This window comes from Plectropomus leopardus, chromosome 7 (assembly GCF_026936395.1).
Source record: "Plectropomus leopardus strain MGB_pleo_1.0 chromosome 7, ASM2693639v1, whole genome shotgun sequence".
Taxonomy (NCBI): Eukaryota; Metazoa; Chordata; class Actinopteri; order Perciformes; family Serranidae; genus Plectropomus; species Plectropomus leopardus.
This window is the reverse complement of record NC_142182.1, coordinates 28654069-28673894: the sequence shown is the minus strand read 5'-3', so window position 1 is coordinate 28673894 and position 19826 is coordinate 28654069. Positions and strand designations below refer to the sequence as shown.

General features: G+C 37.0%; 3 protein-coding genes and 1 long non-coding RNA gene across 5 annotated transcripts in view; 2 read left to right on the top strand and 2 right to left on the bottom strand.

Moving 5' to 3' along the window:
- Positions 1 to 1022: 1022 nt before the first annotated feature.
- LOC121950611 (interleukin-17 receptor A) lies at positions 1023 to 12229 on the bottom strand. Of its 2 annotated transcripts, XM_088080389.1 has the most exons (13): positions 12093 to 12229; positions 7445 to 7531; positions 6324 to 6357; positions 6196 to 6217; positions 5454 to 5594; positions 5154 to 5278; positions 4939 to 5059; positions 4242 to 4289; positions 3985 to 4142; positions 3755 to 3829; positions 3575 to 3644; positions 2461 to 2556; positions 1023 to 2375 (listed from the first exon to the last, which is right to left on the bottom strand). In XM_088080389.1, exons 5-13 carry the CDS (start codon positions 5572 to 5574, stop codon positions 1507 to 1509), a joined length of 1683 nt encoding a protein of 560 aa, XP_087936515.1. In that variant the 5' UTR covers positions 5575 to 5594; positions 6196 to 6217; positions 6324 to 6357; positions 7445 to 7531; positions 12093 to 12229; the 3' UTR covers positions 1023 to 1506. The 2 variants fall into 2 exon arrangements, with proteins under 2 accessions (XP_087936515.1, XP_042352598.2); XM_042496664.2 differs by lacking the exons at positions 7445 to 7531; positions 12093 to 12229 and having other exon boundaries at positions 6324 to 6437.
- LOC121950615 (troponin I, slow skeletal muscle-like) lies at positions 11500 to 13493 on the top strand. The gene is made up of 6 exons (XM_042496671.2): positions 11500 to 11659; positions 11741 to 11872; positions 11949 to 12038; positions 12131 to 12301; positions 12702 to 12792; positions 12893 to 13493. The coding sequence occupies exons 1-5, from the start codon at positions 11588 to 11590 to the stop codon at positions 12786 to 12788; spliced, it is 552 nt and encodes a 183-aa protein (XP_042352605.2). The 5' UTR covers positions 11500 to 11587; the 3' UTR covers positions 12789 to 12792; positions 12893 to 13493.
- The window catches only part of LOC121950619 (uncharacterized), a 63844-nt gene continuing 57320 nt past the window's right edge, over positions 13303 to 19826 (bottom strand). The window contains exons 3-4 of the long non-coding RNA XR_006106331.2: positions 17307 to 17405; positions 13303 to 13817 (exon numbers count right to left, since the gene is read on the bottom strand). This is a non-coding gene — a long non-coding RNA (uncharacterized LOC121950619). The remainder of the gene's footprint in view (positions 13818 to 17306; positions 17406 to 19826) is intronic.
- On the top strand, positions 15154 to 18031 carry LOC121950614 (troponin I, slow skeletal muscle). Its single transcript, XM_042496670.2, has 5 exons — positions 15154 to 15215; positions 15301 to 15432; positions 15853 to 15942; positions 17255 to 17428; positions 17620 to 18031. The coding sequence occupies exons 2-5, from the start codon at positions 15316 to 15318 to the stop codon at positions 17704 to 17706; spliced, it is 468 nt and encodes a 155-aa protein (XP_042352604.2). The 5' UTR covers positions 15154 to 15215; positions 15301 to 15315; the 3' UTR covers positions 17707 to 18031.

Here is a 19826-nt window from a genome sequence, read left to right as displayed (position 1 = left end):
GGGAGGATAAAACAAGCACTTAAAAACCAAATGCCTCATTCAGGTGCAATCACTTCTACTACACAAAAACTTACATGTGCTGCCTGTCTCCCCGTGTTCTCGCTTTTGGACCTTAGCCATGATGTGTGTTCTTTGAGTCAATTCATTTCTATAATGATTTGATTTGCCTTATTATCACAGTATTTGTTAAGATGTTTTTGGTTTATTGTTAAAGAATTCGTTCTCTCTTTGCAGAGCTAAAACTACACACACAAACGGAAACCAAAGAACTACTAAGAAATCTACCTTAAAAAAATAATAAAACTGCTCTGCATAGATGAAAGCTGCTGACTGCTTCTCCTTCTTTGCTCACATCACTTAAGTCAAGTCCAGTACTTTCCTTAATTTCTCATCAATGACTCTGGGAAAATCAGAGAAACATCAACCACTTAAAATACAATAAAAAAGTTAAGGGGGGAAAAGTCCAAAATGCTGTACCAATCATTTCTAGAAAAACATGCTCTGTGCAGTAGGAGGGAGTGCATTTCCCTGTGGTAGAAATATTGACTAATCAAATGCCCACACATTGAGATATCAAAACGTCCACAGTACACAACATTCAATCAGCTCATTACAAAGAACAAAACATTATCCCACAGACAAGGTTTTGTGCTTACCTTCTCCACTGCAACAAAAATGCTAGAAACTTTGCCCAGAAGGTTGAACTTTGACCCAAACTGTGTTTACACAGCCTAAAGACATCAACCACAGATCTCATAGTCTAAAGCAGCGGTTCACAAGCTTTCCCCCCAAAGGACCCCTTTTCTATCATTGAGTAAACCAATGAACCCTGACTTAGTGACATGTGCTACAGATATTTCAAATTATGTTCAATCCATAACAATAACAGAACAGATCAGCTGATAAACTTTACGATGAACCCAAAAAGTGACTGCAATAACTGCAGTAAAATGAGTGTTTTGGATGAATTTTGAGCAAATTACTTCTTGTGAATATTGCATCAGAGTGAGTGAGTCAGTGAGTTTTCCTGATATTTTTAGAAACTTTTTTATTGGATTCTTGGTATGTATTATCTATTTTTTAAACATGTTAAACAATCATACATACTTAATAGGCTTTTTTTGGACAAATTTAGTGTTTTCCTTTTTTATTGTTTTTTTTCTTACACCCCTTAAAATTAAAAGGCCTCACAACAGCCTAAAATATACACAAAACAAATATACATAAAACATAAAAATGTTAAAGAAAAAATGAACATGTTCAAAACTGCACACATATTTCTTTTTTTGTGAAATGCACATTAAAATGTGGTAACTAACTAAACATCAGCTGATACTTGCTCCAATGAGTTTAACATCTGTATGTGTTCACTGGTGATTTCTCTCTGCAGATTTTTTTGTTGTTCCTTGGGTGTATCACATACAATTTAATATCTAATTGATTGATTTTGATCATTTCATCAAACAGCAGTGAAGATCTTCACTGATGTCTCTAAATGCAATTTTATCAAGCTGGCTGCACGCTCTCAGCAATATGATGATTGAACACAACAGGATTGCTTTCTTGTGTTGTTTGTGTTGAGTTAGCTACACACTGTGCAATGACTTTCATGGTTGCTGTTGCATCGTCACAGATTTCAGGTGAGGTCTCCTGAACCTTCAGCTCTGAGGTTTCCAGTAATTCATCTTCAAACCACTGTGGATGCTCCAGCTGGTATGCACGAAAAGCCTCTATGGCGTCCCGCAGAGCTCTTCCTGAGGGACAGTGACAGTACTCGTCCTCTGAGAGCCCTTTAATGTGATTCATTCTGCCTGGTTCGTGCTTCTCAGTGTCCAGGATTCTGAAAAAGAGCTCCTCAAACTGTTTCATCAGCTTGTATCGAACAGTAATGTTGAAGGGTGAAGGAACATCTTCTTCAGAGCAAACATCATCAAAGTAAGCCACTATGTATTTCTCAAACGATGCAGATCGGATAAGATGGGGGATCATGAGGCTGAGGGCTGGACTGAGCATGTCGCCTGCAGTTGAGCGGGAGTCCTCTCTCAGTAAAAGCTGTTTGCCACCACACATGGCTCTCCATTTGGCTTGTACTCCCTGTGAGCACAGGATTAGTATCTTATCTGAAGAGCTCTCTATTTGCTCCCTGTGCCAGTCCAACCACTGGATCCCTCCCAACACTCCCAGTCTTGTAGAGTCCAGCAGATCCAGGACCACATCAGTGCCACATTTGGTTGAAAGGAAGGCACAAAGCTTGAGTACGATGTGTTTGTATAAAGGATGGTCGAGGGAGTAGATAATGAGGACTCTTCTTCTCTCGTGCACTTGAGGAGGGTCTGATTGTTGTTTGGCAGCAGATGATGATGCGTTCACAGTATCTGAGAGACGGGGAGGACTGTTATTTGATTAATAATTCAAGCTGTGTTTTCTATTCAATACTATGCATTTTATAAGAAGGCAAACCTTTCTGAGACACTCTCCACAGTGAATAAGCAAGAAAACCACAGATGACAAGCAGCCCCACAGTTGCCTTTATGATTAAAGTCCGTGGTAGATAATCTAAAATACAGAGAGACATATGACCAGTTTAATACTTCTACAAAAACAAAAGGTGATTTCAAATAGTGGGTCACTGATTCCCAGCCTGAGGGTCAGGACCGCTCTAGTGGGTCACAAATTAAATCTAAAGAGGAACAATACATTCTGTCACACAAATTTACATTCACTTTTGGTATTTTCTCTAATCTTCGGGTCTTTGTGAAATATGACATTTTTTTTTACCTCTTTAGATCTCAAAGGTTTATTAAAATGAGATGTTTAAAGGTCAAAACTGATAGACTTCTAACACCTGCAACAAGAGGTTCACGAGTGAACAGTGCTTTGTTGAAAGATGTGTAGGATTTAGGGGGATATATTTTCAGACATAGAATATAATATGATGGGTATGTTTTTATTAAAATGTAAAATTTTTAAATTTAAAATCTTTTAAAAACGTTGTTGTGTTTTTGTTACCTTAGAATGAGCTGTCTATATCAACACAGGGAGTGTATCCACGGAGACTGCCACATTGCACCATTATACTTCTACAATAGCCCAGACAAACCAAACACTGGCTCCAGATAGGGGCGTTTTTGCATTTTCGCATTGACCGCAGCAGTTAACGCTCCCCTCCATGAAGAGCCAAACAGCATCAAATAACACTTTTTGTTTTTTTTTAATATTAAACTTATTTTTTCAGTGTTTTTGTCATTTTTAATGACAAATGTCCATTTGTTGTGGAGAGGAAGATACCTCTGCGGAAAATCTGGCTCCAGGTAAAAAAACAGTGAACAATAATTACTGAAGAAATCCTGACCTGGAGTTCATGCTTAGCATGTTCAGCTGGTTGCAATCTGCAATCCTCACCACCTGATGCCACCAAATCCCCTAAAACCCCCTCAGTCCTACACACTGCTCCATAAAGGGTCACAAGTCAAAAAGGTTGGGAACCATTGATTTATGCTCTACACCATATTGTTTTTGAAAACCTAACACACTGCATATATGTAAAAAAAAAAAAAAAAAGAATCATACGTACACTGGCAGAAATTGATTTTTTCCTCATGGCGCCGACAATCATTCTTGCATCCAATGAAAAATGGCTGAATCTTTACACAAAAAAAGGAGCAGAGTAAGAGACTTTTGATGTTGTACCTCTATATGTAAGATTCATTAATCAACTGTCAGGAAAGGGACATTAAATAAAAACGGAACTCACTACTGACACCACTTCACATTGTGAGAGCTGCCACACATCAAACTCAAATGTCACATTCAGGCGTGTTCTGTTTTCCTGTGAAGGAAAGAAATGACAATGAGATTATATGTGCACTCCGCATTATTTCACACTAAACTGGAAGTAAATCATATGATGTCATTCTTATTACATATATAATCATGTTTCAGTCATCGTTATTGATAATGTAAGTGACAAATTCAATGCAATACCTTTGAGACGTTCTTTGAGCAATGGAAACCATGACTGAGGATGGAGACGAGGTATCTCTCTGCATACTCTGCAGCCTCAAAACCCACAACAAGGAAAAACTTTTTAAGTCCCTCATCAAGAGTCACAGTGGTAGTCAAGGGAGGATCCCACAGACTCCCTGAAATGACAAAGCATCCAGAGCTCTATGCTGACATTGTTCTGGACCTCTTAAAATCATCCACTTAAACTTGTGAGATGTAAAGAATGTAAAATGTACCATTTTCCAGACACACCCGGGCCCTTTGGATTTTTGTATCACTGCATCCTGGCCATGACAGACAATAATTCAAAAAGATTATTAGAGCATTTTAAATCCTGACCAGAAACTTGACAGAGCTCTTCAGATGAAAAAAACAAACAAACTTGCCATGGAAATGCGTGCCTAATGTGTAAATATACTCCTCCAAGTAAACACACTGACGTCACTTCATCATGAACAGTGAGGTTATATGACCCTGATGATATTCTCTGTGCTCACCACTCTTAGAATAGAAAAAAATAAATGAGCTGACAGGCTAGCAAGGCCCTAATCGACAATGCAGACTCATAGCCTGATCTAAATGCTCAGAGGAGGCAAAAATAGGGGCATTGCGTGCATACAGGTGTTATGTCAAAGTCTGTTTCTCCATAGGATAGTGTTTCCCTCCTGTTCAAATGTAAATGGACTAAAAATATATTTAATAACCATCTATTTTGACAAGACAATTGAATACTTGATTCAAGGGCACAAATTTCATATTGCTTATTTTAATCCTAATAATGATATCCAAGACAGTTTTCTGTCAGAAGCACACTGTGTCACACACAGAACAACAACAACATAGAAACAATCTAACTTAAAACCTTGTTTATATAGCAAACTCATAAAACTTATCATAAATGTCTCCCTGCTTCTGGATGTGGAAGTAACTCACCTGGGATGGTAATTGAATTTGGAGTCCTGTAACGTAATGTTTCAGGTTCTGGCAGATTAAAAACGGACACCCTATATGTATGCCCAAGCTCTACCATGACCCCATCCAAGGAAAATGTCCACTATTGAGAAAACAAAACAAAAAACAAATCTATAACATCTGTTCTGTTTGCCACTGTTGCAGCAATCGTTAAATAAACAGGTGTACAATCTTACCAGCCCATAGTTTGGATTCTGCTGCTGGTTTGAGTTGAGTTTGTAAGAAAACTGCACACATATGCTTTGATTTGTACTTTCATCCTGAATATTAATCGCTGTTCCACGAAGGGTTTTTACACTTCCTGTGAGTAGAAGAGGATATACCGTATGTAAGAATGTTACCTCTGATGTCTGATTCTCTTTTCAACTTTGATTAAAAAACGGTTTGATCTAAACTTGTATTTGATGCCTTTTAGAATGTAAGTTACAATAAAAAATACTATATTTTCAAAATACATAATTTTAGTGTTACTTTACCATCTGACTTTATTTTCCAAGTTACATTTACAGCAGGAACAGGCCCATCATCGTCCATCCAGACTCCCACACTATGGTTCCAGTCTGGAGGCACAGGAGTACGTTGCCTGGGTGCGACCATGCGTTCATCTGAGCAGTTATCTGACATATAGTCAAAGGTGTATATGTTATAATGAGTATATATTTAACATATGTGTATTTGTATGTGTGGTAGTGTTGTCAGAAATGTTAATTTATGGATACTATGACTGAAATGTATTCAATGCACATTTTCTGCGCTTTCCTGCTTTGTTAATGTTAATGTTTATTGCAGTCATTCTGCTGTTCTCAGCTATTAACTGTGAAATAGAAAGTCGTCATTGTCATGTTTTAGCGTTGTTATATTTATATTTTTACTAAAAGAAAACTAAAAAAGAAAAATGTCAATATTCCCCATGGTTTAAAAATGGTATTGAATATTGATATTTTCAAGGTTTTTTAATAAAGTTAGAAATTCCATATTGTGACAACACTACAGTGTGAGCAGATGAATCACATAAATGTCAAATTAAAATGATACTTTCCTGCACAAAATATTTCTACCACACTAACAATAACACAGAAGCTAAGTTCAAGTTTTGAATTTAAAACATGTAAAGATAGAAATTTACACAAAAAAATAGCCACCCTCAACATACTGAGGTCTTCTCTATATTCCAAAGTTTGAACTTTATTCTTCTAACTTGAGAAAGAAGATACTTACTAATTTTACAGTTATCAAGACCCTGAAGGAAAAAACACAAGAGAGGAGTGACTTGATGAATCTGTGACTGTAAATTCTATTTTCATAAGAAAGGGTGTATTTTGGTTTTTAACAGACTGAATCCTCACCAGCTGATTGCAGTCCACACGTTTGTCCAGAATCCTAAGAGAAGACGACACTGTGAGTCCAGCGGTCAAATAAAAACAGAAAAAAAGAACATGGATCATTCTGCTGTAGCTCCTCAAAACTTTAAAAACTACAGAGTAAACAAAAACAATGAACTCCACTGAGAAGATGGTTCAACGGTTAGTTTGAAAAAACACAGAAAAGGCTCACTGTGATCTCATCTCTACCAGAACGATTTGTTTCAAATTTATCAGGCGCTAACATCTGAATACGTGAGAAGGATGCTCTTCAAATGTGGTTTCCAGTTTCCATTCACATGCAGAATGCTGCATGGGCTGCAAATAATGCTCTTTTAATCTGATTTTTTTTTACAGAATTATGTGAGTAACAGAAGTTTGTTTCTTATCGCCATATGAAGGAGAGCAATTGAGCACATTTACTTCCAGGTGGAAGCACAACATGCTGCGCAAAGTGCGAGGTACAAGTTGCAGGACAAAACAAAGCCAGAAACCGACCATACCAAAATGTCAAAACTTCAAACAGTCACTGGGGGGCAGCAGCGACTAAATCTACAAGAGGTAACTCCCTGTTCACACAGTAAAGTAAGTTTTACACTTAAGTAATGTGCAAGAAGTGTGTCTCATTATTAAAAGTTGTTGAACAAAACATAAAATTCATTGACATACTTACTTTTTAGTGGGTATGTTGGCTCTATTAGACATAAAACAGTATTAAGTCAACAGGAAATAAGGATGGAAAAAGACATGTAACTCGAACCTGGGATGTTTTGATTACAAAATCAGTTTCTGAAACCTTTAGAGACCACTGGGACACCTCTTAAACCCCATTTTAACATTCAGCCTGACCTCCCATAACCCCCTGGCATCATCACCTAAATATGCAGACACCAGAACATCTCGGCCTGAAGGATCAACACATGAAGGCCTGGGATTATGACCTCTTCAGCTACTCCCTGCTTGGTTACCGAGGATTATACTGAATAGGACATAAATGCAGTCGTGGTTAGGCGTTAATTCCTATCGCTACAGTTCTGACTGGACATTGAGCTACTGTTTCACTTTGTGTAATGCTGAGATAGAAAGACATGTGCCACTTATCTGACCAGAATAGACTGCAGAGGTTGTATTTGATCTCAGCTCAGCGGGTGACTGGTGTTGAAGCAATTGTGATTCAGTCGCCATGGTGGCACCTGATCCAAACATAAAAATATGCTTTTATTCAGCCCAGCTACCGTCTATTGTGTTCAGGATTTAGCATCTATCAGCAGCAGATAAACAAATAATAAATGATTTCTGAAACATTATAACATACTATAATGCAGTTGCAAATCATTTATATGGATATGTTCATAAATGCTTGAAATGTGCTTGTATGTGTACGTCTGTTTCTTTTATCTATGCCCTGAATGATGTTACGTCTAGACCATCAACTTGAAAACTTGTTTTCCTCAATTGCTGCTTGAGGGACTAATCAAGAATTTTTGAACTGGATTGGAGAAAAACAGTCAAAAACTGAACAGAGCTAAAACCAAACAAAAAAATAAAACAAACAAACAAACAAACACAAACAACAACAAAAACCCCAAACATTTTGAAAAACAATAATAATTTATTTTTTTAAATGCTTTTTTAAAAAAAACCTTTTTGTTTTTATTTTTTCTCATCTTCCCTTTGGTGGCCCTGCACTTGGAAAATCAGTGCTATAGTCTATTTGTAATCAGTGTAACAGATTGTTGTAATGGGTTTTAAACCAACTGCTAATAATTTGCACCTGTGTAAAAACAGTTAATAAATGCTTTATAATTAACTGTTAGCACTTGTTCATTTGTGTAATTGTATCATATATTATACCTTTTTATCAAGCATTTGTTAATTGTTTATATACCAGTTTCAGATACATCAGAAGGGGTTATAATGGTGGACAAATACATTAAAGAAAGACGTATAACTTTACTTTACTTTCCTTGTATTTGCTTACAACTACATTGTAGTCTATAATATAGAATACTACAAACCATGTATTAAGAATAAATATTGTGTTTATAAATGCCAATCAGGTGGGGCAATATAGTGTTACTGGATACTGAATAGTGGATGACATTAAAGATCTAAAATAAAAACAAAAATCTTAACTGATCCAATGTTTTGGCCTTTGACCAAATCTGCAAAACTAGAAAAATTCCATCAGACTTATCTGTAATTTGTGTTTAGTACAAATTAGCAAATGTTAGCATGTTTACATGGTAAGCTACGATAGTGAGGATGGTAAACAGTATACATATATACATATACACTATGGCCATGTTCCGGCTCACATAATAAACAAAGGCCGGAGACTTCAAGTTGCAGAGAATAATTGTTTAACCGAAACATTTTTAACTTTAACCATTCAACTTTTTAAAACTGACTTTAAAGGGCACCTTTAAAGCACTTGGTCTTTGAAGTTAGCCTCTGCCAGCACACCCCATGACACCTATTCAAAACGCAGACACGCTCAGGGCGCCTGATATCTGCAGAGCGGATAAGTCAGCTGCCAGTTAGGTGAGGGACGTGTGAGGTGTGCCCTTGTGCGACGCAATCACATGTGATAAAAAGGTCACGGGTTGAGGGCAAATCAAAAAGGGTTGCACTGTGACCAAAGCAATTGTCAGGTGGACAGGGGGTCTATTTTAGCGAGCCATTCACACGAGACTTTGAATACATAAATCTTTCACTAATAATCATGAAGTGCTTTTTCTGTTGCTGACTCACTCTGTCACTGCCCTCTCTGATTTCTTCTCACCTTCAAGGTAAGTTTCATATCGAGTCTACGCTATTTACCACAAGAAAATAAAAGTCAATCAGATTTATTGTAGACATTAAAAAGGGCTCTTTCATCTGACATTGCAGGATTAACTTCTTGTCCTGCTGTCATCTCAGTCTCATCAGCCGTGCGTTTGTTTTGGTGAAGTCGAGTCTGGCTTTAATGTAGGAGTAATGAAGACTGCATATCAGCATGCCCCTGAAACATTTACTGTGGCTGGTATTTATGTGAGGGAATCCCTGCTATGTTGCTACTTTTGTCAAGGTCTTAAAGTCACTTTTTGAGCGTGGCTGTCCAGCTTCGTCTTCTATGACACCTCCAGTCTTGATGATCTCTTGATCCTCTAAGTGAAGAAATGTAACCCGAGGCTTGAACTGCCTGCCAAAGTATTGGCGGCTGGTAAAGGCACACTTGACCCGTCATTGTTGCCGAAAAGCTGGTGTGATAAGTGATGATGGCTTGCTCGTATGAACTGGCAACCTCCTGGGTGGAGGGGCAAGGCTGCCGGCTTTCTGATAATGTCTGCTGCTTGGCTTGTTTACCTTGACTTTCGCACCCTGTCAGGCTGGATTAGTCAAAATTGGATATATTACCATGTTGTGTCAGAGGCATTGACTTGAACTACATGTATTAATTGAAATATGTTGTGTTTAAATTAATTTTAAAAAGGAAGTATTGTACTTATAAAGCAAATGTTAGAAAGACAATGTCAAAGAATGTTAGAGAAAAAGTCAGAGATGGAGCTATGATAAAAGGAATAAGGAAAAATAGAAAATGAGCAGTGTTGTGGATCCTGAAGGACATTTTTTTAAGTCTCACAGTCACCATAGCTTTGGTGTTTGTCTCTTGGTTGCCAAACCTTTCTCTGGCACCATCAAGGCAACAGCAGCTGCTGGAACACACCAAAGCATGGTGGAAATGTGGCTAAATATAGCCATGTAACAGGCTCCTCATCAGCTCTTATAACAAAAGGAGGGATTATTTGGCCCTGAAGGAATACTGACATGTATCTAAAAAACGCCCCTGAGGACAATAAAATCCATTAAACTGTGAACTACTTGGATTAATCAATCACTTTAACTGTAGAAGATACCACTGAGACTTTAGTAAACACTCATTATGATTATCTACACTATGTATGGACTTTAGAACTATGTGGAGTGTTAAAGATGCATGCAAGGCATTAAAAAAAGAGTAAATAAAGTCTGTTTCCACTCCAAAGGTACTGTAAGCGGCAGACATGTCTGAGGGGTAAGTATTGAGGAAGCCACAATTTTGTACACTATTTGTATATTCCATGATAACTTGTCTATGTATACTTTGTCTGCTTTTCTTGTCACATGTTGATGAAGACCGGTGAGTTGATTTCTTTTACATTAATTAAAGGTGCCATTGATAACATTTAGCTGCACTGAATTAATGTCACCTCATTGTTGCTGCTCGAACTACAAGTGGCTGCCAGTTTGCTGCACAACCTGCATATTTCCTTATCGAGCAGAGACTTGGTCTTTTCACGAGATTAATCTTTTGTGATAGAGCAATTAATTTTTTTTTTGGAGCATGTGGCTAGAAATTTAGGTTACTTTGTGTGGTTGTGTTTCAAGAATCATGTTATCTAACATTCTGGTAATATTAGGATATGGCTGGCTAACTTAAGCTAACAATGTGTTATGGCAAAAAAAAGTTTCACCCTTATTGGCTATATGTCTTATGTTTTGAAGGGAGAAAGGCCACTATTTTAAAGTGCAAGCAAGGAAAGAAAATGCTTTTATATTTTCCACCCCTGAGTTCTGGGACCAGTCCACTGTAACATTATCCCATGACTTGCCCCGCTCTCGCTCTGTTTATCATGAGATATTTTTTGTCTCCACAAGGACACTCCTGCTGCAGGAGTGAGAACTAATGTAACTCAATGTAACGAGAGCTAATGTAACCTAACAATTATTACTGCATTTAACAGAAGAGTTGAGCCATTTTGTTGTCTGTGTGCGGACAACTTAACGCCTCAGTGTCAGATGTTAGCTGCTGCTGTGTTAGCTCCTGCTAACCGGGTTGATGTTGAACTGACCTATTGTCCCCTCAGACTTGCAACTACGAAGACTCCTGATCACTGACAACACAGATACACGTGATAACTTCTTTATACTATTTACTTACAAGCTAATATTGTAACAGCATTGTAATCAAATGGTAGCCAAACATCAGAGATCTCACACAGAGCAATTAAAGCACTCTTTTTGGACCCATCAAAAATTGTAAAATGATTAATTCATAATAACAACATATTTTATAGGAAAGCAATACTTCACAACATTCTAAAAGCTCTGCTGTAGTTTTTTTTTCTTAAAAGATTTGTCTATATAAAAATCTTATCAGTATCTTACCTTTAATAATTGATATTGATTCATGCACAATTGAAAATCTATATTATTGACTCTATTTGATGTGTAAAGTATTTGTATATTTCTCACAGAGGAAGCCAAAATATTCAGCGACACGCCGACTGCATTTGAAGGTAGGTCTTGTGACCCTCAGGCCACGTGCTAATACCTTTTCAGCTTTCATCCAGGCTTATTATCGCCTTTCTATATTACAGTCCAAGCTGCTGAAAAAGGCAGCTTCTATGCTTGTGGCTGAACGCGAAGAGAGGAAACACGAGAAGGAGAGAGTTGTTAATGAGTGCTTCCCTCCGCTGGCGCTGTCAGGTCTGTCAGTCCAGGAGCTCCAGGTACTGACACAGCAAATCACGCAGATTCAGCCATTATTATTCTACATAGTCTTAACGGTTTTCTTTTTCTTTACAGGACCTTTGCAAAGAACTACATCGGAAGATTGATGTTGTAGATGAAGCTCGTTATGACATAGAAGTCAAGGTGGCCAAAAATGACATAGAGGTACAGTGAAACTCAATCAGGAGGTCATGAATAAGAATTCATACATTTGCTGACCTGTCAGGGTGTGGAAGCATGTGATGTTTGTTGCACAGATCCAGACGCTGAACCAGAAGATCATAGGGCTGAAGGGGGCAAAGAGACCCAACTTGAAGAGGGTTAAGAAAACCACAGACGACATGCTGGGTGCATCCATTGACAGTTCCAAACTCATGAAGGCTGATTTCAAGGCCAACCTTAAGACAGTAAAGAAGGAGGAAGACAAGGTAAAGCTGGTGACTGAAACCATCGTCCACGAAAAAAGAAAAGAAACTGCATCAAAAGGACATTTCACCCTCAAATCAAAAACACATATTTTTCATCGTGCTATGTATCTGTCTAAACACTTTTGGTGCGGGTTGCCGAGTGTTGGAGATATTGGCCATAGAGATGTCTGTCCTCTCTCTCAAATGTAATTGAACTACATGGCACTCAGCTTGTGGTGCTTAAAGCGCCAAAAACTAAATCTAAAAACCCCCCCCAAAAAAAACACTTGCACTTTTGCAACTATCACCAAAACAATCTAGGTTGATTATTGGCACTATGAGGAAAAATATGTACTTTTAATTTTGGGTGTGGACTGTCTCTTTAAAGAAGAAGACTGCTATCTGTCTTTTATCTTCGTAGAGGGAAGAGGTGACTGACTGGCGTAAGAACGTGGAGGCCATGTCTGGTATGGAGGGCAGGAAGAAGCTGTTTAACGCAGCACAATAAGAAGGTGCTTTGCTGGCAACACATTATCTTGCCTAAAATTAACCTTGCAATGCTCAACTTGTTTTTTTTTTATTATTCATGACCATTGTTTGTCTTTCTTTCAGAAACACTGTCCGAATTCAAGAAGTTTCTATTACAGGATGAAATGAAACTAGTTTTGTAAAGATTGAAGCACTTGTAAAAAATGAAATGCATGCATCATTTAGATTATGATGTTAACAGTTTAAAATTTTGATTTAATGCAAACAGTTATGTAAAAAGTACCACTGTGTGCCATGGATGAGAGGGCATAAGTTTTGTTTCATCATTTGGGGGGACATATATGAAACGGGGGGGTTTGGAGGTCCTAGAAAATTTTGAGCATCCCACTCTCGATTTCCTACACTCTGGTAAATCTTAATGCACAAATTTGTGCCTTTTTGGCATGAACTTATGGTGCAAATTTCTTTAATCTTCAATAAATGTTCTATGATACTGCATGTTTAGGCAAATGCACGTTCTAAATATTAAGGGGAAAATCTACACCTATGCATGGATATAATAATATAATTTGTACCCTTTGCATATTTAAATTGTGCCTCAGAAAATGCAGATCAGCTTTATAATTTTGTCTTTTAAAGTGCAGTATTTGTATCACACAGATGATGGCGCTGCCCCAGTATCTGCAATACATGTTATACACATTAAACGACTACAATGACTTTACTGCTTGGCCTCTTGGTTTGTTCAGATTTATTGTGTTTTTTTTTCATTCTATCCAATAACAGACTATCTTGCTGATGTATTACAGCTTTTGAACATTATCTGTCATTCTCTGCTCTTGGTGTTAAGCAATAGGAGTATGGTGGTGGTAAGCCTGTGTATTGGGAGCTGCCATGTAGAAGTGTGGTGATATACAGTAGACTCACTGTCAGGACTGAGGAGGCTATTTTAGTTGGCCACTCACAGAATGCACGAGGAGCTATTAAATTTGACGTGAGTTTTCCTCTGGTCATTCAAAGAGAGCCACTGGTCACCTCAACAGGTTTTCTGCAGAGATAAAAAAGGTATGTTGATTTTTATGATGATGATGATAGTCTGGCTTTATAATACATAAGACATTTAGAGAATTTCATATGTTGCATTTATCTGGAATAGTTCAAACAGATGGAGCAGTGAAAGGCCGATAAAAACATACATATGCAAATGCAGGATTTCATACAGTTTTAAGAAGATAGTTTTAAGATCAAGTTTACATTACCCCAAACTGATAGGAAAAAAGTATATACCGACTCTCAGTTACTTAGTGCTACCATTTACTCAGTCACTACTTATTGTACAAGAACAAAACTGGATTGTTCTGGTAAAGTAAAAATGTTAATTAATCTATTTCAAATACTGAAAATAATTGAACATGTTATAGAAAACAATGAACATATTACATTATAATAAAATTATCCATTTGGTTTGCCTTGAAAAAAACAAAAACGTGTTTTTTGCTATCTGACTGAATTTGGTAAATGTTTCTGGCTGTTGTTGGTTCCTCTGTCCTTATCTTTATGAAATGAACGTGAGAGGCATTTAGGATATTATTCAAGAAATAGATATTACCAATTATTTTAGGATTTTACAATGCAACATCAAATTAATAATATACTATTTCCCATGTCTTAGCATTTTTAAGACTCTTGAAAGATCGATTTAATACATTTAAATACCAATTAAGGCCTTCATTTTAGATGTATGAATTCAATGCCTTTGAAGACTTTTTAAGGATCTGTAGGAGAAATTGTTCTATACAATTCTTTTATTTGGCAAAAACATTCAGATTTAGATTCTGATTCTGGCTCCCTTGAAAATGGATCCTCCTGGGAATAAAAATGGAATACCATTCAAACAATCTGCAGCACTCACTCAAGCAGTGCTGCTAATTTAAAGGCTTAATGTTGGTATGTTACCATACCAAGGTCTCAGTGACTGACTTAGCTCAGTCAACAAGAGGTGAATAAGCAGCATATACAGAAACAGACAAATATACTGGTCTATGAATCACAAAATATTAAAATTTTAATGTTTATACTGTATGTACTGACACTACTGTAGCTACTACTGTATCTGACTTTTGTATAATTGTATAATTTATTCACTTATTTTTTTACAGAAAAAGCCAATCATGTCTGAGGGGTAAGTTTTGTTTTGTATTATGTAAATCAGTATTTGTAAAATTAAATCAAATTCTTTGGATCTTTATCATGTTAATGCTTATCTTATTTCTTTTCCTTTCCAACATTATCACATCCATTACAGACAGGTAAAATATCTATTTAAAAAAAGTATCAATTTAGATACCATATGTATGTTTTGCATAACTGTTGCTCAATAAAACTTTTCACTATGCTTTTTTAGAGAAAGTCAAAGATCTCTGCATCTCGCAGACTGGCTCTTAAGGTATTGTCTTCTTGTCTTTACTACAACTTATAACACACTTAAGACACCATCCACAAGTTCTATCTCACTTTTTATTTCAATTTAGACCAAGCTGCTGAAAATGGCAGCTGTGATGTTGGAAAAGGAGAAAGAGGAAAAGAAGCTGGAGAGAGAAGCCACTTTGGGTGAGAGAGTCCCCCCACTTCAGCTGTCTGGTTTGTCCATGCAGGACCTTCAGGTATGTGCAGGTCACTGCATGAGCCGCCTATCATTCTACTATCAAACAACATTGTTGAAATGCTCCCTATGCAAGCATCCCTCTGATGTACATAGATGACATACATACAGTATGTTCATATGCAGTAGGTGCATTAGAGCAGAGGTGCCTTGCCGTCTACATTTTATATTTGGGGCATTTAGCTGCCATTATTATTTAGAGCAACCTTTACTCAAAAAGATGATTATTCTACACATTACAATAACTGCTCACAAGTGTACAATTAACACAGTCAATTTTTTTTTCAAGGAGAGTGTTGCATCAACACAGAAAAATATAGCCTTTCAGTTTATGATGTGCAACTGTGCAAAAAGCCAGAGGGTTGCAGTGTTCTCATTACTTTGCTCAATAAACATAACACGATCCTCTCTCTGTCTGCAGGCTCTGTGCAAAGAACTGCACCATAAGATCGACGTGGTAGATGAAGAGCGCTACGACATTGACGCTAAAGTAGCCAAAAATAACAAGGAGGTGCATGTTTATGTTCATACATATTCATTTGATTTACGTGTGCATTTAACTCTTTATTTACTTTATGGATGTGTTCTTGGTTTATAATGATGAATTCATCTTTTTAACCAAAATTAACAGACTAAATTGTGTGAATGCTGAGACAGCCTTCAGTGTGTTCATGTTTTTCAGGTAGGAAGAAATTCTTTTTAACGTAAGTCAACATGTCACAGGATTCTTTTTAATGATTGATAAAACCATCTCTAACTTTTAGTCCACGGCTTGGAGCGGCCACCGCCATAGACAGTGCAAGGCGGATCAAAGCAGGCCTCATTGCCGCTGCTTGGTGTGTTTTCAACATTAGACAATTAATCTCAACTTCCAGCTGTGACTGTATTACAGTTAAGCTTCCAGCTTTTCTTGCAGTGACTGACAGCTCCCAGCTCCTGTAGATAATGCACCAGCCAGGTAAGAGGAGCTTAAATTGATGGCCCTAGTGTTGACTGGATTTTCAAAATAAAAGCCCCCCAGATGTAACAGGACTTTATCAGGGGACCCAAACAAAGCTGATTTAAAAAAAAAATCAAATCAAATCCCTCAAGATGGAAAGATTAGTTAATCATGGGGCCCAGAATAAGCAATCTTCCAAAATAAAAGTCCCTAAATGGTAACAAGATCAAACCTAAGTGTAAAATTTCAATAATTGAAGTGAAATGAAAAATATCTTAACTTTAAACTCAAAAATTCTACTATTCAATGCACTTTTGTCTACAGACTTCATTTAAGTCACAAACGACTTACAGTTCCTCCGTACAATTTTGGATCAACTACTGCTTCTGTATAATTTTAGCTACAGAAACCATTCAAATGTAAAAAGTTCTACTCTTTAAGAAAATGTAATATTTACTCTGCATCACATGCTTTGTAAAATAAAAACTGTGTCTTTTTGTAAGTCTTTGGGTTGATTTCAACTTCCACCTCTGACAGCACCACAGTTTAACTTCCAGCTTTTCTAGCAATGTATTTAAGCTCTTAGCTTCTTGAAGTAATGCAGTTTAGCTTCCAACTCTGCCAGTTTTACCCATCAGCTCCCATCTTTTCTAGCAGTGCAGTGCAATGTGTTTCCTCTTTAAGATTCCTGGACTTTCACTGATGCAATTGCAGCGGTCAGCATTCACATGCATTTTCTGCAGGAAATGCATTTTCTAATGTACCTGTCGAATTTAGGACCTTACTGTTATTTAAAAAAATATATCTCATTGTGAGTTATTGAAATATTTAAATATTTAATATGTTGCAAACATTTAACTCATATTTCAAATGTTTCCTGCAGATTGAAAATCTGTCTCTGAAGATATTTGAGCTGAAGGGTAAGATGAAGCGACCTGCTCTTAAGAGGGTGAAGATCTCAGCTGACGCCATGTTGGGAGCTCTGCTGGGAGCTAAAGTCAAAGAGTCTGTGGACTTCAAGGCCAACTTGAAGACTGTGAAGAAAGAGGAGGAGAAGGTAAGTATGGCCGACAACTGTAACGGCAGATTATGTTCTTAAATCTTCAAGATTATATCAGGCTGGGTTGACTCCTTGATTTTAAGCAAGGGTTAGGTTTAAATTATGACATGATTCTGTGGTATTGCTTATGTTATTTTGTTGGTGTGAAAGTACAGCGTCACTAAGAATTCTTTTCTTTTTATGAACAGAAAGAGGAGGTGACTGACTGGCGTAAGAACGTGGAAGCAATGTCTGGTATGGAGGGCAGGAAGAAGCTGTTTGATGCTGGACAGTAGACGTCATATTTATGGACATCTTAAATATGAATGCTGTTTTACAATAATACAAAGGAAAATAAAGTTCCTATAACTGCTAACAAGAGTAAGTCAAAAGCGTGTGTATAGACTTCACATTTTAAATATGCAAAAAATATTCAGGATAAAAGGAATTTTGTTATTTTGCATATAAATGAGTTGCACTCTCACATGAGTTGTTTTGTGGTGTTAGTTATTTTAAAATTGTCTACAATAAGCATGTAGTGAGATTTGCTGTGTGTTTTCATCTTGAAAAGACCAATTTATATCATGATAATAAATATTTCTGATCAACATAGAAAACCAATGCTGCACTTTTCCTTTTGAAATATTTACTTCACTATCTGCTGGATTGGAGCACAGCATCAGCCAGACAGTATTAATAGTTCCCAAATGTCACCAGCAGTGGCTCAGAACAAAATCCCTGAATCATCTTCATAAATCACATAGACATAACATTCACACTAAGAACTGTGAACGTCCAAAAATAAGATTTGTTGTAGGTTCAGGGCTGTAATACACCCCTCAGAAAAGAAACAAGGAAACACCCTGAGTATATAGTACCAACCAACACTATAATTAAAAAACTAGACATTGAAACATTTTTTTCCCTAAAAATTGCTGCTTTCAGATTCTGTCTAATACTATACCAATCTAAAAATCTTCAGTTTTGGGACCAAAATATGCACCTCGAAGACACTGAGTCTCTTGAAACTTACAACACTTTTTTCTGATATTTTCCAAATGATTAAGAAATAATCAGCAGATAATTTAGTAAATATGTGTATGCCTAAACTTCACCTAGTGTGTGAAAAAAAGGAAGGCAATTTAGTAAGTGTTTTCAACTATTGCTCTTCCAATCTTGACTCCAAAATTGTTGCAACTCTCTAAACACGTCTTCTAATGTGACAAATTATACATAACAATATACAAAACAAACTGCAGAAGAAATCAGTGTGACAGGAACTTGAGTAATTTCCACCTAAAAGTCATTTAACCAGTGAAAGTGAGAACCACTTGGCGTACTCAGTCAGTTAGATAACATCAAGTGTTTGCAAAGTGTGAAAAAAATAACATTTGAAGATGTGACAGTGATGTCATCAGGGTTTCTGGGAGGTGTGGGTTTGATAACAGAAAGTCTGTGTTACAAACTGGAGATGTGAGGTTTGAAAGAAGTTTTTTTAGGCAGGGATCTAAAGCGCTGTAAAATTAAAAAACAGTAAACATTTTTGTCAGCTTCAGAATCTGAGATTTCCAGCATTTCTGACAATAGGTGCAAATCCACCATCACTAAAATACACTAAATACGATTAATTCAGAAATTTAAAAGGTTTGGATCTATTTTCACTTGTTAAAGAGCTGCTTAAAATACATAAGATCACAAATATAACAGATATATTTCAAGGATGTGATCATTAGGTGAGCAGTGGGGGGTAATAAAGTGTGAGCACTTTCAAGTCAGAAAAATGGGAGGTGTGTGTGCATGCAGCTTAACAAGCAAGATAAAACTTTATGAATACCAAGAGAAATTGCTGTGCAGCAAATGTAACACAAAGTGGGAAGAGTGCAAATAAAGAGGTTTAAGATAATAGAAATGAGGCACAAATCCATGATGCATGCAAAATGCCAAAATCAAGCTATACAGTATAGATCATAAAAATATACACAAGTTAATGGTTGGGATCACTCTTAGTGAGTGGCATATAGATAGAAGTAGATGCTGTTGTTTGCACTATGGGAAAAGTAGGCTCCGGTGTTCTTGGAGCGTAACTGATTAGAGGGACTAACAGGATATCCTTGCCTCTTCTTTTTCTAAATTGTCTGGTGTGTGGAGCTTCTGCAAGAAGCAATCTAAAATTAGCATTTGACCCAAAGTTTGTACTCCACTATTCTTGTTTAATTGTTCGCTGCCTACCTATCACAGCCCTTTGAGCCATTCGACTCCCCGTTAAAACAATGACGCAGACTGAACTCTGGCTGGCTCAGTTTACGAACCTTCAAGTCCTGACAAGCACCTGTCCTTGTTCCTCTGCTCCGCTATATAAAACACTTTTGGCTTTGTTCTTACTTGCAAGGTGGTCCTGTAATATGTTATCAGGCTA